The sequence below is a fragment of the Phyllostomus hastatus genome, unplaced genomic scaffold, assembly GCF_019186645.2.
Source record: "Phyllostomus hastatus isolate PE091 unplaced genomic scaffold, TTU_PhHast_1.1 phas_scaffold_55, whole genome shotgun sequence".
NCBI lineage: Eukaryota > Metazoa > Chordata > Mammalia > Chiroptera > Phyllostomidae > Phyllostomus > Phyllostomus hastatus.
Genome location: NW_025334035.1, coordinates 6334049 through 6361405, shown reverse-complemented (window position 1 = coordinate 6361405; position 27357 = coordinate 6334049). Strand labels below are relative to the sequence as shown.

Sequence of the window (27357 nt, the reverse complement as noted above, 5' to 3'; positions counted from 1 at the left end):
GAAACTGTGCTATGCAGAGAACCAGCGGGGCTAAAGCAAAACAGTGAGAAAGTAAGGATGTTCCCCAAAACTACAACTATATTGGAACATTATAAAGAGAGGACCTTCTTTCTTTTTACTCTGTTAAAGGCACATAGCTTAGTATTGCAGGGCAGAAAAAGACAAATTAACAGGTAAAAATTAATCCTCACAAAATGAAAATAAAGATTTGTATTTTATTTTTATCATTTACCATGTTAAATAAGAAAAATAATGCAAGGTAAGTGTGAATGGCATGCCCAGCAGGGCCAGAAAAGAATTTACAAGGGAAGCCAGGTATTGTGACTGCCCAGTCACTCTCTTTATCTATCAGCATGAATATCTCATTCAGACCATCTTCTCAAATTATCCATAGGAGATTTATCCACATACTCAATAAGAAAAGTATTTCTAATTATATCCAACCATTCTTAATATGAATAGAATTATGCAGGGAAGCAAGACTGCCAAGACTTTTTTGCCAAACAATTTCTTTTGACTTAAGAAAGAACAGGCAGCTGCATTGTTTCCATAGCTATCCATATAAAAGAGCCCTTGGAATGAAGCTGACTCGTCCTGCTTTAAAAAGCTCCAAGGTAAGTGGGAACAGGACAGGACTTTCAAGAGGGACACCAGCCACGCTACCCAGTGTCGGCTGCAGCTGCCCGCTCTGGTACTGCTCCTTCTGATACTGCACGTTTCCCACCCATGATTTTTGTTGCCTTCTGTTTGCAATAGCAAATAATGCCACAAATGGGATTCTGTTTTGGTTTGGTTTTGGTTAACTAACCAAGTGCTTTTCCCTTTTCTTTAACAGAACTGTCTCACTCTCAGGCTACATCTTCTCACTTGCTAACGAGGTAAGATTTAGACTAATCAGTACTTGGAGTACATGCAAGAGACTATGGGATGGATTTATGTCACTTAGCAACCTTTCAAAAAGTGCTTATCTCAGTAAATACCTTAACAACTGCACTTCAGGAAAGGTGCTGTAGAGGGAGAGAGGAAGAACAGTGCACATATCCTTACTGATGGGGTGACATTTTAGCAAAAGGACAGTAGTTAATAGAATAAAAATTTGTTTCTGTAGGAAAAAAAGTGTGCACTAAGATTCCCTGGCTAAAAGTCTCAAATTTGATAAAAATGTATCTTGCTACTAGTCTTCATTTAGCAAACATGGTATCTCATAAACAAGAAAGGAAGTACCTAGGAAAATGAGTCCTTTAAACTTCTTTAAAATCTTTTAAAAATGTTACCTTACATCAGCGATTTTCAACTGGTGTGCCACAAGAACTTTTAAAACATACAATACCTGACTATTTAGAGAAACACTGACCTCTTTTCCCTGAGATTGTAAAACAAACAAAAAAAAAGACAACAGCCAACACAATAGCTATCTGGTATGAATGAATCAAAATTATATCTCTTTTTGTCAGGTTGGCAAAAAAATTTTGGGGGTTGTGCTGCAGAACTTTAGTAATTAGTTTATGTGTGACACGAGATGAAAAAGGTTGAAAATCACTGCCTTACCCAGTGCTGAGTGTTGTATAAAACAAAAACACTGCAAAATGTCTGTTACATCTATTGTAAAGATATTAATCTGCCCTGCTACTGCACACTGCATTTCTAAAAGAAAGACTGGTGGATAGCTGATTAAAATGAATTTCAAGTAATTGGATCGTGTAATGACTACGGGAGCATCCTCTGCCCAGTCTTTTATTCTACTGATATCACTGGCAACCTGCAGGTGACACAGAATGGCACAGCCTAGCATGCATTCTTCAAGGAGGAAATTTGGGAAAGCAAAGGGAGCCCTTAAATGTAGAAGAATAAGATGACATTTGCTATGGCTTTATCCTCAGTTAGTTTACTTGGAACTCATTAATTGAATTTAATATGCAAAGAATTATGTTAGAGAAAGTCTGCTAAGCACCCAAATGAAAAAGGGTAAATAAGATGACAATCCCCCCAAATCCACTGAATGTAAGCAGTTCTGAATGAACATCTAGAGGAGGAAAGAAAGTTCTCTTACATCACCTGGCAAAAAACAAATTGTTGTTGCACTATACTAAATGACTTTTTATATCTAAATGGTAGCCTAAACTATTCCAAATTGCTTTCTCAGTCATCATTTTATTTTCAAAGTATCTACACTATATGTCACAGACTGTGAATTAAGAAAGGTAGATATTGTAATTCCTATTCTAAAGATGGAAACACTGAGGCTCAGAAAGACCAAGTGCCTTACCCAAGGTTGCAAGCTCCTTAGCAGCATGCTGAGACTACAACCCAGCTCCCTGATTAGAATGCCAGTCTTGATGGATAAAAGAAGATAATGGGTATAGAGCCCCCAGCTCAATGTTGGGTACTCAGGGCCCCTGATGCATGGGAATCTTTGTGATTATGTTTGTCTCAATAACTACAGCACAGTGTACAGTGGACCTGGCTGGTGGAATTTCTAATAAGACCCTTGAAATATCAATATAGAAATTACTGATATGTACAACAGTCCAGAATCTCTAGTTTGAAATGCTTCATCTTCTCCGTAGGACCTCTGTGCTCAGCAGCCATGAGTTCCTCAGACCAGGAAATGGCCGTTTTTGGGGAGGCTGCTCCTTATCTTCGAAAGTCTGAGAAGGAGCGCATTGAGGCCCAGAATAGGCCCTTTGATGCCAAGACATCTGTCTTTGTGGCGGAGCCCAAGGAATCCTTTGTCAAAGGGACTATCCAGAGTAGAGAAGGAGGGAAAGTGACTGTGAAGACTGAAGCGGGAGCAGTGAGTAAAGTTCCAGCAGCTGATATTGTATTGATCTTTTTGTTTGGTCACTCAATCGACATAAACAGTGATTTTTTTCTGTTTACCAGACTCTGACAGTGAAAGATGACCAAGTCTTCCCCATGAACCCTCCCAAATATGACAAGATTGAGGACATGGCCATGATGACCCACCTGCACGAGCCCGCTGTGCTGTACAACCTCAAAGAGCGTTATGCAGCCTGGATGATCTATGTGAGTGCCCCTCCTGGAGTGACTATGACCTGGACCCCACCAGCCCCACCAGACAGTGACCCATTTTGCTTTCACTAGCAGTGTAACTAGTTACAAGTTTGACTATCGCTATTGTAAATTGCAACCCAGTAGCTGGTACTTTATCCTGTCTTCTAATCCAAAGCTGAGCAAGGCCATTGTCCACATACTGAGTTTACCACAGAATCTTGGAGCAGCTACTACTTATGTCTCGGCCACGGCCTACATTTCAACCCCACCTCCTAATTCCAGCAGCAGAATCATCCAGAGAGAAAAGATAAACTTATATGATAGCACTTAAACGTAATGTTTTTAAATACCAAATTTCACCAATTTTCACTCCTCTAAAATAACAGCAATTTGCATTTGTGTATTCTTGTCCTTTCTATGTGGAATGTCTTGATGAAACCTTTCAACTTCCCTGGGCAGAGTTGCATTTTCCGTCCTATTGTTTCTGGCCCTGCAGTAACATTGGTCATGTTTTTTTGACCATCATTCATTTATATGTCCATTTCCTAGGTGGACTATGAGCTCCTCAAGGAACATTGTCTCATTTATGTTTCATTCCCAGTGCCTCACAGAGGCCTGGCACATAATACACACTCAGTACATATTTTCTAACTGCAGTTACTAGGTTACACTGATATTTTGTATAGGTAGCCAGAGCTGATATTCAGCTGGACCACACCTATACAAACTACTGTTTAGAGTCAGCATCCATTCTCATTGGTTGGTGCCTGTCCTAGATGAGCTGTCAAAGATTTGAAAATCATCCTATTTAAACATAATGTATTTATAATATTTTGAGTTCTGTTTCTTTATAATGTAACAGTATTTTGCTGAGTATTTACCTTTTTAAATGTTTGTACCATATTTCCTAAGAAGAGTTATCAGAGTTCACTTAAACATTCCTGATTGTTGGGCTAAACAATAAATTAGGTTGTGTCCAAATTTATGTTTTCATGAATTCGAACTATCTTAACATTATAAAAGAAATATGCATATTTCCTAAAGTACAGTAAAACTGTCTCATATTACATATAAAAATCATTTTGGAGCTTCTGCTATGTGAAGATCACTGACAAATCTGAACAGGAATAAACTTAAATTATGGTCTCTTCCCTCAAAAATTTTGTTATCTCATTGTTGTACCTTCCAACTAGTTTTCACATTGAAGTCTTGAAGAAGTAAGGCATCAGCACTTTACTTACTTAAAATGTTCCTTTAGGTTATAATTCATTAATAAGTGAATTGTACAAATAATGGACAAGGACTTTGAGTAGTTATTCTTTCTTCTTCTTTTGCACAGACCTACTCAGGCCTCTTCTGTGTCACCGTCAACCCCTACAAGTGGCTGCCAGTGTACAACCCCGAGGTGGTGACTGCCTACCGAGGCAAAAAGCGCCAGGAGGCCCCGCCCCACATTTTCTCCATCTCTGACAACGCCTATCAGTTCATGCTGACTGGTGAGCTGAATGCTCTGTATGTGCATCTTCTTAGAGAAGAATGGTATGAGAAAGAGACTTGAACCACCTCAACACTCTCTTTGAGATGGTCCCCTGTAGCTGAGGCTGATGTATTTGTGAGGGAGATGGTCTAGAAAGGAGAGAGTGTAAGGATTACTTGCAATCCCTGCTATTACATAATTGGTAATAATCTCTTAAACTTTTCAAAATTAACAGAGGTTGGCCATAGCTACATAATTTACTTTTGAATAACTCTGAAAGTAAATACGCTTGAGCAAAAATATAAGCATACCTACATATATGCATGTCTTACATGCATACACACACACTCTCACTCACACAATCACACACACAAACTATGTTTCTATTACCAAGAGCCAAAAAACAGAAGAGTAAAATTTGCCTCTGTGGTCTTATCCTATAACCAAAATTATGACTAATAAACAGTCTTTTTACATTAAGCATGGCAAAATACTATTATCTTTTTCCCAGAGCCAATCTGAACATACTCCAGATTTTAAGGTGTTTCTAGTATAAGAAGAGTTATACCATGCATTTTATTTTAATATCAAAATTTATTTTATTTTTTAATAAATTTTTATTGTTGTTCAAGTATAATTGTCTCCATTTCCCCCCTCCATGTTCCTCCCACCTCACCCATCCTCACCTCCCACCTTCGAACCTACCCCCTTTGACTTTGTCCATGTGTCCTTTATACATATTCCTTGATGGCCCTTCTCCTATTTTCCCCCATTATCACCTTCCCCCTCCCAAACTGGTTACTATCAGTTTGCTCTTTATTTCAACATCTCTGGTTATATTTTGCTTGCTTGTTTTGTTGATTAGGTTCCACTTATAGGTGAGATCATACGGTATTTGTCTTCTATGCCTGGCTTACTTCACTTACCATAATGTTCTCCATTTCCATCCATGCTGTTGTGAAGGGTAGGAGGAGCTCCTCTCGTTTTGCTGTGTAGTACTCCATTGTGTAAATGTACCACAGTTTTTTTATCCAGCCATTTACTGATGGGCACTGAGGTTACTTCAAGCACTTGCTATTGTAAATTGTGTTGCTATGAACATTGGGGTGCATAGGTTCTTTGAATTAGTGTTTCACTATTCTTAGGGTATAACCCAAGCAGTGGTATTGCTGGGTCAAAAGGCAGTTCCATTTTTAGTTTTCTGAGGATATTCCATGCTTTTTTCCACAGTGGCTACACCAGTCTGCATTCCCACCAACAATGTACTAGGGTTCCCTTTTCTCCACCTTGCCAGAACTTGTTTATTGATTTGTTTATGATGGCTATTCTGGCCGGTGTGAAGTGGTATCTCACTGTGGTTTTAATTTGCATGTCTCTCATGGCTAGTGATGCTGAGCACCCTTTCATAAGTCTCTGGGCCCTCTGTATGTCCTCCTTTTCAGGTCCTTGTCCAACTTTTTAATTTGGTCGTTTGTCTTTCTGGAGTGGAGTCATGTGAGTTCATTTTCCCACCACCACTTTCTCCCCCCAACCCCCCTACTTTTTACCCTCAATCTTTCCCCCCTTTGGCTTTATCTATGGGTCCTTTATACATGATCTTTGATGACCCTTTCCCTTCTTTCCTCTGTTATCCCCTCCTCCCTTCCCTCTGATTACTGTCAGTTCTTTATTTCCATGCCTCTGGGTATATTTTTCTTGCTTGTTTGTTTTGTTGATTAGGTTCCACTTCTGTTTTCCATACTGTTTTTGACAGTGGCTGTACCAGTCTGCATTCCCACCAAGAATGTACTAGGATTCCCTTTTTATTTTGATGAATTCCCATTTGTTCATTCTTTCTTTTATGTCCCTTGCTCTAGGGGACATACCAGTTAAAATATTGTTGCATGGACTATCAGATTTTCGTTCCTATGTTCTCCTATAGGGCTTTTATGGTATCACAACTTATATTTAAGTCCTTTACCCATCTTGAGTTTTTTTGTGTGTATGGTGTAAGTTGGTGGCCAAGTTTCATTTTTTTTGATGTAGCTGCCCAGATCGCCCAACACCATTGAATCTTCTTTCTAGAACATTGTGTCAGCTAGACCAATCTGAGGTACTATGCACCTTGGGGAACGAGCTTACAGGATTCCTCTTCAAGTAGAGTAAAACATCAAAACAAACTTTTACCTTTTCCTAAAAAAATGACTAAAGCCATGATTACTTCCAAAGTTACCACTTTTACAATATTTACTCCTTTTCACATGCTGAAGATCTCCAATACCTACTTTCATTATTTCTTGTACCTACAAATGTCATTAACTTATCATCAAAATCCAACTGAAGAACCTATCCCATGTTTGATATTTATTTAGTGGTACAGTATAAACAGAAGAATCAGGTGCTTCCTTGCAACGTTCTTCTTAAATGGTTGCATATATGCTCACGTAGGTGGGGAATGAGGGGAGCCTTAGGGAGCAGGGAGAAGTGTACAGAAAAAGGTAATAGGTCTAGGGCCCATCATGTCCTAGTGACTATTGAAGGATACTAAGTCTGAAAAATACTAAATTCATTCCATATTACTTTACTTACCAGTTATAAATACATAAGAAAACAGTATTAAATGCTATAATTTCTTTTTTGTAGACCGAGAGAATCAGTCAATCCTGATCACGTAAGTAGATTTTACAATCTCTTTTCATTGCTGGGATAGCTGCCAGCTTTGGAAGCTTATAGACTGAGTTTCTATTTCACAGCGGAGAATCTGGTGCAGGAAAGACTGTGAACACCAAGCGTGTCATCCAGTACTTTGCAACAATTGCAGTTACTGGGGATAAAAAGAAAGAGGAAGCTACTTCTGGCAAAATGCAGGTGAGTCTGAGAGCCAGAGTCAGAACCAAGACTGCCGGGACTCTTGGAAAGTCCAGAGCCTCAGATGTAAGCACTGCTCTTATCTTTGCAGGGGACTCTGGAAGATCAAATCATCAGTGCCAACCCCCTACTGGAGGCCTTTGGCAATGCCAAGACCGTGAGGAATGACAACTCATCTCGCTTTGTAAGTCTCTTGGTCACAGAAGGGTTTTCTCAGCCCAAAATGCCAGAGAAAGCATATCTGAGTTATTATTTCAGTCTCCTCTTTCTTGTGTGCTCCCAGCTTTGTACATAACACCGTTTTTGGTGTGTTTTTTTTTTTTTCACTTGCAAGGGTAAATTCATCAGGATCCACTTTGGTACCACAGGGAAGCTGGCTTCTGCTGATATTGAAACATGTGAGTAACAGGACCGCCTAGATGGAATCCAAAGATGACAAATGATGGTTTGGAGGAACATCTTGCAGCTCCCGCTGAGCCTGGAGCCTGTGAAACACCAGTCTGCTGCCAAACGTGCCCACGGTTAATGCCAATCTTACCCAGAGTCCACAGTGTGCTTTATCCATGTCAGTCATGAGCTAATGAATCTGTAGCAACTGCCACGAGCTGCTGGGCTTGTCAGAATTATTCCAGCCTCAGAAGTAATGTCAAGTTTTTTATAAGAAAAAAAAACTAACACTAGGGTTAAATGAGTTGCCTCTGGGTTGAGTACATGCAATTACTTCTTAGTCAGAGCCTTGATAAATTTTGCTTTTTGTATTCCCTGTATTATAAAGTGAGAAGAGATCCTGGGGACAGAGAGCTTATCAAGAGTCAATTATATGTCATATATTAAGGGTCTTCTGTATGAGAAATGAATATGCTTTGGGCCAGCATGCTTTAGCTTCTTTTTGGAGATGGAAAAGCAACTGCCATTGTAGAGATGTAATGTGTGGTACCTCATGGTAACATTCAGCTGAAATCTCAGGGGACCAATGAAATTTAGGTAATGACTCCAAGTGCCAAAAGCACTCCAGAAACTTTACAATTTCCCTATAATCCAGTATCTACTTTGCATTGCAGACCTTCTGGAGAAGTCTAGAGTTACTTTCCAGCTAAAGGCAGAAAGAAGTTACCATATTTTTTATCAGATCATGTCAAACAAGAAGCCAGAGCTAATTGGTAAGAAAGAACCTACATTTATAAGCTAGGGGTTAATTGTTTTATTAATATATTCCAATATAAAATGTATCCCCTGAATTCTATGTACTCAGAAATGCTCCTGATCACCACCAACCCATATGACTATGCTTTCGTCAGTCAAGGGGAGATCACAGTCCCCAGCATTGATGACCAAGAAGAGCTAATGGCTACAGATGTAAGTTACACACACACACACACACACACACACACACACTCTTATTTTAAAAATCCATTATATTTGGGAATGACAATAGCAATCTGCCATAGGTGTGTGGTTAAGGAGATAGGATAAATTCGCCTAGGATAAATAAATTAGTGTCTTCTGCCCTAACTGTTTTACTTCTCTTTCGTCCTGGCAGAGTGCCATTGATATCCTGGGCTTCACTTCTGATGAAAGAGTGTCCATCTATAAGCTCACAGGGGCAGTAATGCATTATGGGAACATGAAATTCAAGCAAAAGCAGCGTGAGGAGCAAGCTGAGCCAGATGGCACTGAAGGTACCAAATGAAGCTCCATCTGTGTTTAATAAGAAAATCTAGGCAAGAAAAAAAAAAGCCCACTCCAAACTCATGTCTCCTTTAGAATGAAGCTTCTGATGAACATGCACAAGTTCACCCCCACACAGACTCTCTATGAAGTGATTCACTACTTAGCCTGGCCCTGTGAAATGTGGGGTGGACTGTAGGTCATGTTGGGTACCTGAACTGTGTCTCTACAGTTGCTGACAAGGCAGCCTACCTCCAGGGTCTGAACTCTGCTGACCTGCTCAAAGCCCTCTGCTACCCCAGGGTCAAGGTTGGCAATGAATATGTCACCAAAGGCCAGACTGTAGAGCAGGTAGGTACATAATTCATATTCACTGCCAGGGATGCAAGCATTTTACCATCCTCTAATAACCTCAAGAAATATATCCTTTTCTTTTAAGGTGATCAATGCAGTGGGTGCTCTGGCCAAAGCTGTCTATGAGAAGATGTTCTTGTGGATGGTCACCCGCATTAACCAGCAGCTGGACACGAAGCAGCCCAGGCAGTACTTCATTGGGGTCTTGGACATTGCTGGCTTTGAGATCTTTGATGTGAGTATGGAGCTGGTTGGTTATTGAGTTTTATCTTAAGGCAACAGAAATATTGATGAGAAGAAATTATGAATATTATAATCTTTTCTTAACACTGTCAACAATGCCAAAACTTAAAAGAGTGTGATTGTTTCATATTCTGTAGTGGCAATTTTACTTCTACGAGAAACAATTCACGTGATGGGGACTCTTTAACTCACTACATAAACCAAAGGGAGTTAGAAGTCAGCTTGGTGTAGTGGGGAGGAAGGCTCTAAATATCTTGTAATGCAAAATGAAGTTACCATGAAGAAATCAAAGTAAAGCTGTGTAGTGCATAATATGCCCCGAGTATACATACAGTGGAAAAATCATTCAGAAATATGTAGGCTGATAGTAAGAGGTGAGAAAATGCTAGTAAGTTCGAGTCAGCATTAATAAACTCAGTGGAATTAACTCTTAATTCTCATTAATGTAGTAACAGGGGATAAAAATTCACATGTGAATATGAAATATATTTTTCCTGCTTATAGTTTTGAAGAGATTATCTTTTTCTTTCAAATTCTAAAAGTAAAGCTTGGGCATTGAAGAAAGTATGGAAAATCTAGGGAAAAAATTCACATTAATTCCATTATTTATATCTAGCTAATCTAGCTAATGTTAACATTTTAGCATTAAAAAATACAAGTGTGTGTTAACATACTGTACATAATATTTGGTATCTCAATTATTTTCTCTTCAAATTAAAAAAAGAACATGAGTGGCAATGATTGTTCACTTGTCATGCTTACCATGATGCTTTCCATACAACAGAGGCTCCTCTCAGCTCACTTCTAATGGGTCACAAATGAGCTTTTAAATGAGTCAACAGAAAATGCAAACATTACTGGGAATAAACATGATATGAAAAAGTAGGAACTTGCCCTGGCTGGTGTAGCTCAGTGGATTGAGTGTAGGCTGCGAACCAGGCATCTCAGGTTCGATTCCCAGTCAGGGCACATGCCTAGGTTGCAGGCCATGGCCCCCAGCAACCACACATTGATGTTTCTCTCTCTCTCTCTCTCTCCCCCTTCCCTCTCTAAAAATAAATAAATAAAATCTTTAAAAAAATTTTTTTTAAAAAGAAAGGAAAAGTAGGAACTCAGGAAAATACCTGGGTAAACCTAAGCAAGTGCAGCAAAAGTGTATTAACAATGATTTAGGATTGTGCATTAATGGCAGCAGATAAAACATTAGATTTCATAAGCCCCCAATGATTTGGATATCTAAAGGCTATTTGACATATATTTTTTTAATTAAAAAGTCCTATATTTAAGAATGTTCAATTTGCTAAAGAGAAAAGTAAATATATCTATTTATTTAGTTCAACAGCCTGGAGCAGCTGTGCATCAACTTCACCAATGAGAAACTGCAACAGTTTTTCAACCACCACATGTTTGTGCTGGAGCAGGAGGAGTACAAGAAGGAAGGCATTGAGTGGGAGTTCATTGACTTTGGGATGGACCTGGCTGCCTGCATTGAGCTCATTGAGAAGGTCTGTTTTAATTTCAGAAATCATGTTTTGTGGCAACTAAATTATTCCCTGCATCTTAATTCTATGCAAAAAAATATTTAAATAAAATTATAACTTTGTGTGTGGTCTACTTCTAGCCTATGGGCATCTTCTCCATCCTGGAAGAGGAGTGCATGTTCCCCAAGGCCACAGACACCTCCTTCAAGAACAAGCTGTATGAACAGCATCTTGGAAAGTCTGCCAACTTCCAGAAGCCTAAGGTTGTCAAAGGCAAGGCTGAGGCCCACTTCTCGCTGATCCACTACGCGGGCACCGTGGACTACAACATTACTGGCTGGCTTGACAAGAATAAGGACCCCCTGAACGAGACGGTGGTCGGGCTGTACCAGAAGTCATCACTGAAAACTTTAGCTTACCTCTTCTCTGGGGCTCAAACTGCTGAAGCAGGTAGTGCTCAAAAAATCCAACACATTCTCTGGATATTACAAAATGTGGGGCTACATTCAGGCTGATGATCTCATAGGTTGCTAGGCCAAACCCATTGTGTCTCCAGATTTTGAGTAAGTAGGCTACACTGTAATCACTGTACATCTGTGGCTCACTCCAGCACTGACAGAGACCCTATTGCAAAGGGTCAGATAGGAGGAACTGTCAGGAGCTCAACCAAAGAAATGCCTTGGCTTCTGATTCTCTCCTACTTCCCTGTCCACATCTGCTGGTTATTTAGTATCTGGGGATATTTAAGGTAATATAATAAGAAACTTCTGCCTCTTAATTCTAGCTTTTATTGATATTTTTTGAAATTATAGTGTCCCCAAATGTTCTAATATTAAGGAGTCCATCTGTGTACAGTGAGATGAAAGCCTTTCTCCTCATTTCCTAGTGGAGTAAAAAAAATCACAGAAAAATGGATGCAAACTTAGTGTATATAAGATTCATTCAGAATCAAACAGAGAAGCCAGTGGTGTCAAAAAATGCTCACTTTAGTGCAGAAACCAGCAAATAAGCAAGAAATAGCCTTGTTGACTTAAAACTGTATTTGAATGACACCTTAAATTCTTATTTTTTCTTCAGAGGCAAGTGGTGGTGCCAAGAAAGGTGGTAAGAAGAAGGGCTCATCTTTCCAGACAGTGTCTGCCCTTTTCAGAGTAAGGAAGAAACTGTTCTCAACACTCCCAGTTACTCTAGGAATTTGTTTTTAAAATCATAGGGTCTTCTTTTCATTGCCATTTAGATTAGGGCTGATATTAACTAGTGACATCTGTTAATCTGGCTTTGGAAAGAAGAGCTTTAAATTATGTGGGAATTATTAGCTCATCTTTCATGTTAAGCCAAATAATAAACAATATTTTACAGGAGATTTTATAAAACTTAATACCCTGCCATTCTTAATTTAGTTGAGTCATAAAAATAAGCAATGACATGCACTCAAAGAGACAAAATAATCAGTAAGACTAATAAAAATCTAATAGCTTGTCTATAAGGAACCTAATGTGGTGTCTTTGTTCTTAATCCAGTCAATTGTCAATCATAACTGGTAGAATTATTTCCTTTATAGACAATATTTATGCCCTAAACATTGATACAGTTGGAAAGGGGGGGCCGTATTTATGAGAAAAATGCCCAAATGTGGTACAGACTTATATTTTGTTATTTGGAAAGCCATGGAGTTTAGTGGAAGAAAGTGCGACCACCTAGTACAGGAAGGCAACGGCTTTGTAAATGTAAATGAGTGGCCAGGGGATAGGAAGAAATATAGTACTTGTATACAAAGAATCATGTGTCAGGCTGCTTTATATGTGTAACTCCTGCTCACTCAAGTGGAGAAAGAAGTACTGGGGCAGAAACTGCATCTCAGGAGAAACATCAAGTTGTTTCTCTAAGTTTTTATGTATTTGGTTTTAGAGAAAGGAGAAGGGAGGGAGAAAGAGATAGAAACATCAATGTGTGCTTGCCTCTCATGTGCCCCCAACCAAGGACCTAGCATGCAACCCAGGCACGTGGCTGTGACTGGGAATTGAACAGGTGACCCTTTGGTTCACAGGCCAGCGCTCAATCCACCGAGCCACACCAGCCAGGGCAAGGTGTAACCTTAAGTGAAAATGCTCCATACTGGTCATTCAACTCTACCATAGATACTGCTTTTACAGACATCACCAGAATGCTAATAACCATGTCTAAAGTCTGAGATAACAGGATTTTTCCTGATTTTACAGGAGAATTTGAACAAGCTGATGACCAACCTCAGAAGTACCCATCCACATTTTGTGCGGTGTATCATCCCCAATGAAACAAAAACTCCTGGTAAGAAGTTCTAGAAAGAAAACAATGTATGATAAGAATACCTCATTTTTAACAAACTCTGCATTGAAATAAACATGTATTTTCAGGGGCCATGGAGCATGAACTTGTCCTGCACCAACTGAGGTGTAATGGCGTGCTGGAAGGCATCCGCATCTGTAGGAAAGGATTCCCAAGCAGGATCCTTTATGCAGACTTCAAACAGAGGTCAGACTCTCCTAATTATTGTCTACCCAAAAGTTTAGTATAAATATAGTTAATGCAAGCAAAACAATTTTGGGGAAATATACTTCTATTCATTATTTTAATGCCTCATGAAAGGTAAAAAATTATGTCTCAAAACACCTTTAAAATGTAAATATACCATATATTAAGCATTCTGCAGACTTTTCATTCAATTTATGAAGCTTCTGGGTTAGCTCATAGATGTATACATAAACTTTAATAATTATGAATACTACCATTTTTGAGTGCTTAATATATTTGGATAATGTCATTTAATCCTTACAAAAATCAGTAGAGGCAAGTACTACAAATACCTCATTTTATAGACAAATAAACTGAGGCTATAAGAAATTTAAGTTACTTATCAGAAGTCACATGGATATTAAGTGGCTGAGTTAGGAACTCTCATGCATCTATAACTATCAAGTCATTTTCTGTCACTTTATCTTTTTCTCTCACACACTAGTTTCCCAGAACCATATCACAGTAATAGCTCCTCAGCTCCTTTTTCTCCTCCCTAGATAAGTTCATCTTGAGAATCAAATAAGAGGCAAAGTGATAAGGGGATGGGTAACTGCCATAAGCAGCTGGTGTTTCCTAAGTCTGAGTCTGGGGAAATTGATAGAGGACTCCAGTGTCCAAGACCTCTAGCACTCTTAAGTTTCCTCTTAGGTGATTAGAATAGTTCCTCATACCTAAAGAGTACTTTCTACCAGATTCCTCATTAAAATTTGCTTTCTTGGATTCAGAATCTTAAAAAACAAAAGCATCTAACAAGGTTAGCATGCTATATTTTATTGGTTATCTGTATGTACCTTAATGTAAACAAGATTATAGAATCCTTGCCTGAGAACAAGGTCTGATGAGGCAGAAAGTTACAACTATGCAAGAAGGTAAAATGGAATAAAAATAGTCAATGCTAGGTTAACTATCAATATATACAATGTCCTTCCTGTAAAAATATAACTTTTTTAAAAACTCTGATTTTTAATGGATCACTTAATGTTTAGCTACTGTTTGTATCATCAGTAAATCAAGTTTTAAAAAACTACTTATTTGAACAGATACAAGGTATTAAATGCAAGTGCTATCCCTGAAGGACAATTCATTGACAGTAAGAAGGCTTCTGAGAAGCTCCTTGGGTCCATTGACATTGACCACACCCAGTATAAATTTGGCCACACCAAGGTAATAGTCTCTAAAGTCTACCTGATGTTATTTCTGTCCCTTTGAAGTTGATGTAAAGTTTCTAATCTACAACTCTCCCCATGAACAGGTCTTTTTCAAGGCTGGTCTTCTGGGGCTCCTAGAGGAGATGCGAGATGACAAGCTGGCCCAGCTGATTACCCGAACCCAGGCCAGGTGCAGAGGGTTCTTGGCAAGAGTGGAGTACCAGAAGATGGTGGAGAGAAGGTATAAAAACATATTGTTTATTCACGTCTCTCTTCCTCAGAAACATATTTGAGGTGGCTTACAGTTAAGACTCAGATAGGTAAGGCCACCAAAGTAATAAGGAATAAACATGAGTCCCGCATTGAAGTAGAGACATACATGTACCAGAAACTTCAGGTAGAGATCATCACCATTGAATACATCTTGAGTGTTTAGGTTAAAAAAAAAAATATATATATATAGTGTGTGTGTGCGTGTGTGTGAGTGATATATCTATATCTATATCTATATCTATATCTATATATATATATATATAGAGAGAGAGAGAAGCATAGAGTGTGTCTAGTTCTTATCTAATAAGAAAAAATCTACCAGTGAATAAGCAGAAATAAAGTTTACCCTAGCACTTGATTCTAATATGAATTTATTGGGTGGATAATTAAATAAGATACACTGAATTGCATTGCACACAGTTTTTTTTAATAGTGATCTTATACAAGACATGGAAACAACTTCTTCCATCTAATCATTTGCATTACCAAACTATCAAGATTTAAAATATTAAGGACATTGAAAGATTCTTTCAGTTGGTTAATACAATGTTCCCAAGGTACATAACTTTCTCATCATCTAATATAATGCAGGGATAGAGTACTGAGACTAATGAGCCAGGTGTCTCAAACTACAGGACCCATAGTGAGAATGAGACTCATAGTGAGAAATAAATTTTCTATTTGTCACCTATACATCCATATGTATGTATGTATATGTAACTATATAAATGATTTACATAAAACAAATTTTATTTGTATCACCTGTATTATGGTAATATTTTGTATTGTATTCTATTTAAATAAAAATAATAAGTGTGGTCATGATCCAGTAGATACATATTTGGACAATTAACAGCCTAAATATGAGGGTAATTAACTTTTTAAATAATTTAGATTAAAACAAATTTGATGATATCATAGAGTAGAATGCAACATTCACACAATATTAAAATATAAAACCAGAGATTCTCAAAGAAATTCTAAGTTTTTAATGAGTACCCTTATCCCATGTCTCATATCTCTGGGGGCTAGTTTCCCCTCACTGTTCTTAATGGTGTTCTCATAGAAAACTCTGAGAAGCACTGACGGAGAGCAGCACTTCTGAAAGGGTCGTCCTTGGACCTGCATCATCAGCATCTCTTGCAAACTTAATAAAAATGCAAATTTTTAGATCCCACTTCAGATTTTCTGAACCTGAACGTCTGAAGATAAGGTCCAAGAACCAATATTTTAACAAGCCCTTCAAATGATTCTTATGTACAGCAAAGTTTGAAAAGCACTGAATTAGAGAAATGAGTGATTGACAAATCCTTGGCCATCACAACAAAATCAATTTCTTTGTGCTTTTGAAAGTAGGAGAAACACAGTGGGGGCAGCACCTCCAACTCTCACTGCCAAGATTTCATCTGATTTCATCATCCACACATTCTCATTTGAATCAATCTACACTAATATTTCTGTGTAATTCCAGAGAGTCCATTTTCTGCATCCAGTACAACATCCGTGCCTTCATGAATGTCAAGCACTGGCCCTGGATGAAACTGTTCTTCAAGATCAAGCCCCTGCTGAAGAGTGCAGAGACTGAGAAGGAGATGGCCAACATGAAGGAAGAGTTTCAGAAGACCAAAGAAGAACTGGCCAAGTCAGAGGCAAAAAGGAAAGAACTTGAAGAAAAGATGGTGTCACTCTTGAAAGAGAAAAATGACCTGCAGCTCCAAGTTCAGGCTGTATGTCATGGTATTATCCTGGGTACTGCTAATCAGGATGCAAGTGCAGAGGACTCTGGTTATTGAGGACATTAAGTCAGGTAGTCAATATGGGAGGCACTCACTGTAGGGAGAAAGTGAGAGCATTCTGATCATACTAATAAAGCTGTATATTCCTTCATCACCTAATAAACACCCCCAAACCAGCACCAGGGCAATGAGGTTGAACTGAGGTAGAATGTTGTCTTCCATTTTTACAAAATTTCATCAGACTACAGGATTTGTAACTTATTTTCCCTTTGAAGACAATCCTTGAAAGTGATTTGAATATGAAACTATCCTAAACAGAATATTAAGGGGAGGATAGCATGGAGACACTGATTTTTTCTCTTTGAAACTTCCTTCAACTTCTACTTGTCCGTGCATCTTAAATCGCAATATGTACAGCTGACAAATGGCAGTATTCTACATCAAATTTTATTGAATTATTGCTTATTATTGATCCCTAAAACTCAGAATTTCTCATTCCAACCCCTTGCATAGTCAGTGCCCCATCACTTCATACCCAGATTGCTGCAGCAGCACTAAGTCGCTGTGCCTGCCCCCACCCCCACTCATTCCTCCTCCATTCAGCCTGTTCACTGATCACTCCTGAGCCAGTCCTTTTAGAACTGCTTCCATCAACTCCAATATAGGATTTTTTAAGAATGCCTTTCATTTGGTTTGAATTGAATTGGTCTGGCATAATTTATTCATCACAAAATCATATATTTTTTCCTGTTGATTAAGATTGTTCTCCTCTGTCAAGTTTGGGATGTGTAACAACTCCTTCTAGATTATAAAAGGAAAAAGATATTTTTTTTCTTCCCCCAAATCCCTCTTCAAATCCCTCCTGAATTTTTTCTGTTGTCCCTAGAGGATTACTTAGAATCTGTCCTACACCACTATATCCACTGCATAGCTATATGCAGCACATTTTATTCTTTTATGTATTCAAAAGCCAATATGGAGGATCAGTGATAAATGTATATATTGATTTCTCTCATTTCTTTTACACCCTCAAACTTCTTAATTGGAAACATAGCAGGTTGCCAGGAATTTCTTGATTACCTTATGCCTCAACTTGAATATAGAGCATGACCAAGATTGTTCTACAGTATCACAAAGAGAAATAGTTCAGTAGCAGCTGCATCCAAAATTTCTCCTGCTGAAATGCCTTCTCTCTTCCTGCTCCTCCCTCCATAAATTGATTTCTAAAAACCAAATCCTATCTATCTGTCAAAGCCCAACTCAAATGCCATTTCATTCATGAAACAATCTCTGATAAAATTCCTCTGAAGTCTTATGTCACCAATTACTTTCAGAATTAATGGTATATTTTGGAAGCTAGACTTTCTAATCTATTGTAGAATATGGCTGGCCCTTCATATCCATGGGTTCCTCATCTATGAATTTAACCAACCATAAATTGAAAAAATGTTGTTATTGCTGACATGTACTATATAGAATAGGCTTATCAAGGTTGTGTCTGTACTGAATATGTACAGACTTTTTGTCATTACTGCTTAAATAATATAACAGCTATTTATATAAAATTTACATTGTATTAGGCATTATACATAATCTAGAGATGATTTGAACACTATGGGAAGATGTTTGTAGGTTATATGCACAGTTTATGGCATTGTATATAAGGGACTTAAGTATCTGTGGATTTTGGTACCTGTGAGGGGATCCTGGAACCAGTCCCCCATGGGTACCAAACAACAAGTGTATATACTCTTCTAAAGGAACAGGACGATATCTGATACACTTCATTTTTCCTATAATGTGGAGTATTCCACAGGCAGAGGGCTCATAAAAGTTTAATTTCAAAGAACAGCAGAAATTTATACTGTTATCATTGGAAATATTTCATTCTTTCTTCCCAATTTTGATTTTGTTTCCAAATCAAGGAAGCTGAAGGCTTGGCTGATGCAGAGGAAAGATGTGACCAGCTGATCAAAACCAAAATCCAGCTGGAGGCCAAAATCAAAGAGGTGACTGAGAGAGCTGAGGATGAGGAAGAGATCAATGCTGAGCTCACAGCCAAGAAGAGGAAACTGGAGGATGAATGTTCAGAACTGAAGAAAGACATTGATGACCTTGAGCTGACACTGGCCAAGGTTGAAAAGGAGAAACATGCCACAGAGAACAAGGTATGAAACATATATAAGAAAAGTTTATGTTATTATTATTAAATAAAACTGAATCCACCAAAATACAGCATGTATTACAAAGTCGTTTTACTTCCTAAGGTAAAAAACCTCACAGAGGAGATGGCAGGCCTGGACGAAACCATAGCTAAGCTGACCAAGGAGAAGAAGGCCCTCCAGGAGGCCCATCAGCAGACCCTGGATGACCTGCAGGCAGAAGAGGACAAAGTCAACACTCTGACCAAAGCCAAAACCAAGTTAGAACAGCAAGTAGATGATGTAAGTCTAGGAATATCAAGAAAGAAAATGTTTTGAAAGAAGGCTAAGCAAACCTTTTGACTCAACATTATTTGTTTAGCTTGAAGGGTCCTTAGAGCAAGAAAAGAAACTTCGCATGGACCTAGAAAGGGCCAAGAGGAAACTTGAAGGTGACCTCAAGTTGGCCCAAGAGTCCATAATGGACATTGAAAATGAAAAACAACAACTTGATGAAAAGTTCAAAAAGTAAGTATAAATGAATTATTTATGTATAAACTTGCTTCCAGAGGTGGATATGGACTCAATTGTTATCTTTTGCTACTTTTCAAAAAGGAAAGAGTTTGAAATTAGCAATCTGCAAAGCAAGATTGAAGATGAACAGGCCCTTGGGATGCAGCTGCAGAAGAAGATCAAGGAGTTACAGGTAAGTACATGGTTTTCATCAGTGTAATTCAACACAATGAAATTACTAACACGAACTAAGTTTGTGTTTTTCATCACTCTCAGGCCCGAATTGAGGAATTGGAAGAGGAAATTGAGGCAGAGCGGGCCTCTAGGGCCAAAGCAGAGAAGCAGCGCTCTGACCTCTCCCGGGAACTGGAGGAGATCAGTGAGCGGCTGGAAGAGGCTGGGGGGGCCACTTCGGCCCAGATTGAGATGAACAAGAAGAGGGAGGCTGAGTTCCAGAAAATGCGCAGGGACCTGGAGGAGGCCACCCTGCAGCATGAAGCCACAGCAGCTGCCCTGAGGAAGAAGCATGCAGACAGTGTGGCTGAACTTGGGGAGCAGATAGACAACCTGCAGAGGGTCAAGCAGAAGCTGGAGAAGGAGAAGAGTGAGATGAAGATGGAGATCGATGACCTTGCTAGTAATGTAGAAACAGTCTCTAAAGCTAAGGTACTACAGAGTCTGGGAAACTGTATATTAACAATAATCCTTTATTGTGTATTAACAAAAATAACCTTTTATTTACACACAAATGACATAATGTATATAAAGTGCTCATTTGCAAAGAGCACTCTACACACATTATGTCATTTGTTCTGTGCAGTAATCCAGGAGGTTAGTAAGAAAGACATTAGTATTTGTATTATTTCTACTGAACATATAAAGAATTTTAAATCAAAGAAGTTAAGCACCTTGCCCCCATCATACTATTAATAAACAAAAGCACCAACTTTGAACATAGGCTGTCTGTGTTCTCTAGGTCCCCAATTGAAGAACATAGGTCTCCAATATTCTCAATTAACCAATGAGCAAAGTGTCTCTACATAAAGGCAGTGAAATATTTATGAACATGCTTTAAAAAATATACCATAAAATTCTTACAAAGTCTTAAATTTAGAACATAATCTTTAAATATTTTATAATATTGAACAGAGCTTCATGATTAGTTTTTAAAAAATCCCAATGTATACTTTCAACTTAAGACAACAGTCATAAAGTATAAAGAAATTGTCTATATCATATTGCACATAATTTATTTCATATGTCAACATACATATTTTTCTGTTTTAGAAGAAACTGTAGCTAGAGTAAAATTATGTTAAAATGTCTTCATTTCACTCCTTTTGCTTTTTCTCCCACAGGGAAACCTAGAGAAAATGTGCCGCACTCTAGAGGACCAAGTGAGTGAACTGAAATCGAAGGAAGAAGAGCACCTGCGGCTAATCAATGACTTGACCACCCAGAGGGGCCGCTTGCAGACCGAATCTGGTAGCTCCCCCCTCTTCTATGGTGCCTAAGAGTGGGGGTGATGTGGTTCAAAACACCTGATTTGGTGATGTGGAAGCCTAATAAAAGCCACTGAGAACATGGGTGATTCACTGAAAAGCTCAGATTCTCAACCTACTTGCCAGGTCACTTGGGGACAATGTTGGAGATAAAGGATGGCAACAAGCTCTGCTCCAAAAAGACCTTGAGTATTTGGCCACAGTGAGAGGATACTTGGGGTTAGGAATAACTCCAACATGGGTCCAGGGCTCCTGTTTTAGATCAAGTTTTTTTTAAAATCTGTATCACAGTGAACCAAATCCCTGAACAGGCTAATGGGTAACCCAGTGTCTAACAAGTCTTATAAAACTGAACTATGTAGAATTAGGCATTTTAGTTCCCTTCTTGGATGGTTGTCACCAGATTTTACACAATATCATATAACCTGATAGAATAAATTATAGAGAAAACAAAAAGAATTTAAGCTATATTTATTTGTTCACATAATTATCACCATATAAATCAGAAAATGAACATTAAACATGAAGATGCCAATAAATAATTCAACCATCTGAACACTCAACTGGGGAAGAGTTAAAAGTTAAAATTTATTTCAAATAGGGGCTTGCAAAATTTTCACTTTAACAAAATAGTGCTATTTCTTTCACCTGTCAGGTGAATATTCACGTCAGCTAGATGAAAAAGAAGCTCTGGTGTCTCAGTTATCAAGGGGCAAACAAGCATTTACTCAACAGATTGAGGAATTAAAGAGGCAACTTGAAGAGGAGATAAAGGTAACTTATTATTAAGATTCACTACCCCTCCCCATGATCTGACCCTAATTGGAGTCCATTAACTTTTCAAAGATTTTGAAACTAATAATTAAAAACACTTAAATATCCAGTAAAATTAAGATGTAATTTTTCCACAGGCCAAGAACGCCCTGGCCCATGCCCTGCAGTCCTCCCGCCATGACTGTGACCTGCTGAGGGAACAGTATGAGGAGGAGCAGGAATCCAAGGCTGAGCTGCAGAGGGCGCTGTCCAAGGCCAACAGCGAGGTTGCCCAGTGGAGGACCAAGTATGAGACGGACGCCATCCAGCGCACAGAGGAGCTGGAGGAGGCCAAGTATGTGCAGAAAACTTTGCTTTTTTAATCAGAAAGATACAACCTTTGAGGATCCCATGAATAAGCCCATAATTAGCTCCTATTTGCCAGGCACTGTCAAGCCATCTGAAAACACATGAATAAAGCAAACATGATCTCTGCCCTCTTCACCTAAAATCTAGTTAAGGAAATAGAGAACAACAAATAATTATTCAGGTAATTAGGCCTTACTGCTGTTGGTCCAGCACATGGACCTCATTGATGCTTCAGGGTTTTGCACTTGCTGGTCCCTTTGTCTGGAATATTCTTCCCCAGCTCTCCCACTAGCTCACTCTGACTTCTTTTAGATCTTGACTTATATGTTACCTCCTCAGAGGGGCCTTCCTGACTATCTAGAACAGTTTCTCACCCCTTACTGTTCAAAGAATTTTTCTTCATTGCACTTATATCAACAATGTTATTAATGCATTTTCTTGCTTATTGTTTGGAAGCTTCATGAGACAAGGACCTTTTCTGTCTGGCTCACTGCTGTGTACTGTGTCTGGTTCATAAAAGGAGCTCATTAATATTTTTCAAGTGAATGAATGGATATTTTTAATATGAATATTTTTAATATAAACTTTTTAATACCTTTCAGTGTAGTAATAGTTCATAGTTCTTGTTTTGGTTCACTCCTCTCTACAAATATGTATATCCTTCAAGGAAGAAGCTGGCCCAGCGGCTACAAGATGCTGAGGAGCATGTAGAAGCTGTAAATGCCAAGTGTGCCTCCCTTGAGAAGACCAAACAGCGGTTACAGAATGAAGTTGAGGACCTCATGCTTGATGTGGAGAGAACTAACGCTGCCTGCGCAGCCCTGGACAAAAAGCAGAGGAACTTTGATAAGGTAATTTCTGCAGCAGCCACTGCTCTCCACTATTTTCCTCCACCCTTTATAGCAAGTAACCACTTTTGGTTTTTCAGGTCCTGGCAGAATGGAAACAGAAGTATGAGGAAACCCACGCTGAGCTTGAGGCCTCCCAGAAGGAGGCCCGCTCTCTTGGCACTGAGTTGTTCAAGATGAAGAATGCCTATGAGGAATCCTTGGATCAGCTAGAGACTTTGAAACGGGAAAACAAAAACTTGCAGCGTGAGTCCATTTCACTTTCAGTAATATCCATGCCTTGAAAGAACGTTTCTCTTATGCTCCCATCTGACCAAATCTCTACCTGTCCTTTATCCCAAAAACAGAGGAGATTTCTGACCTCACGGAGCAGATTGCTGAAGGAGGGAAACGTATCCATGAACTGGAGAAAATAAAGAAACAAGTGGAACAAGAAAAATGTGAACTTCAGGCTGCTTTAGAGGAGGCAGAGGTACAGGTCAAATTGTGCATTATAAACAAATTCAGAAAAGAATTATGCCCAATCACACAGATTGAATAAAAAGATAAAAAGCACATAATTTGTGAAAGAAAAGGTATACAGAAAAGCTTCCAAATATTTCTATTCCCTGCTAATGTCACCTCTTGCTGTCATTAAGGCATCACTTGAACATGAAGAGGGAAAGATCCTGCGCATCCAGCTGGAGCTGAACCAAGTCAAGTCTGAAGTTGACAGGAAAATTGCTGAAAAGGATGAGGAAATTGACCAGCTGAAGAGGAACCATGTTAGAGTTGTGGAGTCAATGCAGAGCATGCTGGATGCTGAGATCAGGAGCAGGAACGATGCCATCAGGATCAAGAAGAAGATGGAAGGAGATCTGAATGAAATGGAAATCCAGCTGAACCATGCCAACCGCATGGCTGCTGAGGCCCTGAGGAACTACAGGAACACCCAAGGCATTCTCAAGGTAAAGGGGTTCAGGAGTTGGTCCTAGGGCACTGAGGTGACTGAAGCCCTGAGAACAAGATGTCTCAATGATTATTCATGCCACAGGACACGCAGATCCACCTGGATGATGCTCTCCGGGGCCAGGAGGACCTGAAGGAGCAGCTGGCCATGGTTGAGCGCAGAGCCAACCTGCTGCAGGCCGAGATCGAGGAGCTGCGGGCCACTCTGGAGCAGACAGAGAGGAGCCGGAAAGTTGCAGAGCAGGAGCTGCTGGATGCCAGTGAGCGTGTCCAGCTGCTGCACACCCAGGTAAGATTCAGCATCAAAAACCTCACTTTTAATAAATGTTTATATGTCCCGGAAAAATATAAGCTTAAATTTATATTTGACAACCAGGTTTTATACCTGTACCAAATTTTCATTGTATTATTGAGAAATCTTTTGTTTTGCATAGGTTCTTGATATATTTCCTATAATATTCTAAGGCTATACATGTTATTTTGTGTCACTATCTTTATGGACTCTAGTTATCAGTACTGACAGTTGCATTATGAAGAAATGGAATGTTTGAATATCTGTTATAATTTTATGCCTGTGAATAGTCTCAGTGGTGAATGGCAGTTATAGAATTAGACATATTTGGCCTAATTATTAACTATGTATTTGAAGATGCTGAATATTCTATAAGATTTCTATTTTTATTAAATTGTACTACATAACAAAATAATATTGGAGATCATTTGATTTGCAAATTTTTATCTGAAATTTTTCAAAAAATAGTACCACTAAGTTCTTATGCACCATCACAAAAGAATTATAACTTATATTTAACCAGAACACAAGCCTGATCAACACCAAGAAGAAGCTGGAGACAGACATTTCCCAAATCCAGGGAGAGATGGAAGACATTGTCCAGGAAGCTCGCAATGCAGAAGAGAAGGCCAAGAAGGCCATCACTGATGTAAGATGAGCATTTGTTTTGCTGATATATATGCATGCTACCTGCCATTACCAGCTTTCCTTATTTTCTTGATTTATTTGCTAATTAGGCAGCCATGATGGCTGAGGAGCTGAAGAAGGAGCAGGATACCAGTGCCCACCTGGAACGGATGAAGAAGAACCTGGAGCAGACAGTGAAGGACCTGCAGCACCGTCTGGATGAGGCTGAGCAGCTGGCCCTGAAGGGTGGGAAGAAGCAGATCCAGAAACTGGAGGCCAGAGTGTGTATCTCAATATCTATTTCCATTTTGCTCCCAGTACCTCATTGGATCAAAGTTCTTAAGAGCCTATTTACTCACAGGTGCGTGAGCTGGAAGGAGAGGTTGAGAGTGAGCAAAAGCGTAATGTTGAAGCTGTCAAAGGTCTTCGCAAACATGAGAGGAGAGTGAAGGAACTCACATACCAGGTATAGCACTAACTCTTATCAGCTAAGCTCTTTTTCATATATATGCAAAACCTCATAGCAATGATACAATGGTCATATACTTAAAAAGTAAAGCTTTATGCTTTTTATAATCTTTCAGACAGAAGAAGATCGAAAAAATATTCTCAGGCTTCAGGATTTGGTAGATAAACTTCAGGCAAAGGTGAAATCTTACAAGAGACAAGCTGAGGAGGCTGTAAGTATCCTTAAGATAGAAGGGAAGAGACGAGTCTCCTGTTAAGAAAAGCAAATAAATAATTAGATTTACTACTCCTTGTAGTAAATAAGTTATTTGCTTTATAGAGATTACATACTTCTTAAAAACTTTTGTGCCTTTTATACTCATTGCTCATTATTTGTAATATCAAAACCATAATTTTAAAAGTAAATTTTCAATCCATAAAGAAACCTCAAAAAAATTCAAAACAGAAATGATACAGACCACAATTTCTAGCCACAGTGTGACAAAATTGCAAAGTGATGATAAATATTTTTAAAAATCCAAATACTTAAACATTAAGAAACTAACATTCTCAAATACTTTTGTGTTAAATTGGAAATTTAAAACATAATTACTGAATAATTATCAATTGTAAATAAAATTTTAAGGAAGATGCTATTTTTACAAAGTTATAGTCAAAGCTGTCCTTGGAGGACAGTTCATTGTTTCACATGAAGATAAAGGTAGAAACTGATGAATTACATTGTACTATCTCTTAATTTGCTAATGTCAGTAATATCTAGTAATATCTAGGGAGTTAATAAAATAATAGTAGTAAAATAAATACACTTATATGTATCTTAATAGAGGAAAAAGAGAAAGAAAATGCAAATTCTCAACATTAGAAATGAGAAAGTAGACAAGCAGGTTTACATTTTTAAGATGTAAACTATAAACCTGTCAACAAAGTTGAAATCTAGAACTTAGTGATTTTTATAGGAGAATATAAATTAAATAAGTTATAACTTATTTGATGGCTGAATAAGTTATTTTACAATTACTTCTGAAAATGAACTCAGGTCCAGATGGTTCTTTCAAAACTTCAAGTACCAGATAATCCCCAAGCTATGTAAGCCATTGCAGAGCATGGGAAAAGATGGAAAGATTTCCAAATTATTTTAAGAAGCTCATATAATCCCCATACCAAAACCTGTCCAAGAGAGAAAGGAGGAAAAAAACTAAAGGCAGTTTTATTGATGACTATATTTATAGTAAAAATAGATTACTAAGCTGATGAAACCCTTACTTCATTATTCAGGGGAATGTCCATCAGTAACTAAATAAACTTAATTCCTACAATGGAAGGACGACTTAATATTAGGGAATCTGTCAATAGAATAATTATATCGTAAGAAGAAGAAAAAAGTAATTGGGTAAAAATGTAACAGAATGATATATTATGAAATTCAACATTTTTAAAAGACACTATTAAGAAATTCTTAATATGGTAAAGAATATCTATCTTGAGCAAACAGTCATCTTATAGCAAGCACTAGCAAGCATGACTTTAATATTTTTGCCTTCTTCTCTGTGCTTACACTTTTTCTTGTTCTACTTGTGGTATCTTTTAATATATTTTGGTTTAAAAATGTGATTTTTTTATGAGACACCAATCCCCAAATAAATCATAAAATTAACTTCAATGATAAGCACAATCCAGGAGAAGTGAAGACAATCATGTTCTGTTGAGTGTTTTAACTTCTCTGTAGATACCAAGTCCTTTCTTCCCTTAGGCCCAGGTAGTCTAGGAAGATGCACACACAGCATGGGTTCCTTACAATTCCATTTTTATTTTCAGGAGGAACAATCCAATACAAATCTATCTAAATTCCGAAAACTCCAGCATGAGCTGGAGGAAGCTGAGGAACGGGCTGACATCGCCGAGTCCCAGGTCAACAAGCTGCGGGTGAAGAGTCGTGAGGTTCACACAAAAGTTATCAGTGAAGAGTGATTGTGCCCTGATGCTATGGAATGACTGAAGAGAGTTACAAAATGTGAAGTCTTTGGTCATGTCTATCTGTAATTATTGTCTATGCTAGCCTATTGCAAAGGAAATAAAAGCATAGGGTACTTTGCAAACAAAA

At 38.4% G+C, this 27357-nt stretch overlaps 1 protein-coding gene across 2 annotated transcripts; it reads left to right on the top strand.

Moving 5' to 3' along the window:
- The first annotated feature begins 569 nt into the window (after positions 1-569).
- On the top strand, positions 570-27357 carry LOC123809220 (myosin-2). 2 transcript variants are annotated; one of them, XM_045824173.1, is made up of 40 exons: positions 570-614; positions 836-878; positions 2568-2794; positions 2884-3027; positions 4355-4511; positions 7115-7142; positions 7225-7339; positions 7431-7523; positions 7674-7737; positions 8401-8499; positions 8592-8695; positions 8880-9018; positions 9240-9358; positions 9447-9596; positions 10939-11109; positions 11226-11535; positions 12163-12236; positions 13305-13392; positions 13479-13596; positions 14679-14802; positions 14891-15027; positions 16531-16786; positions 18721-18963; positions 19063-19239; positions 19319-19464; positions 19552-19642; positions 19726-20115; positions 20808-20934; positions 21607-21725; positions 21863-22059; positions 22741-22924; positions 23002-23167; positions 23269-23393; positions 23560-23868; positions 23955-24158; positions 24685-24810; positions 24899-25069; positions 25150-25254; positions 25373-25468; positions 27072-27357. In XM_045824173.1, exons 3-40 carry the CDS (start codon positions 2588-2590, stop codon positions 27222-27224), a joined length of 5826 nt encoding a protein of 1941 aa, XP_045680129.1. In that variant the 5' UTR covers positions 570-614; positions 836-878; positions 2568-2587; the 3' UTR covers positions 27225-27357. The 2 variants fall into 2 exon arrangements, with proteins under 2 accessions (XP_045680129.1, XP_045680130.1); XM_045824174.1 differs by lacking the exon at positions 570-614 and adding an exon at positions 623-691.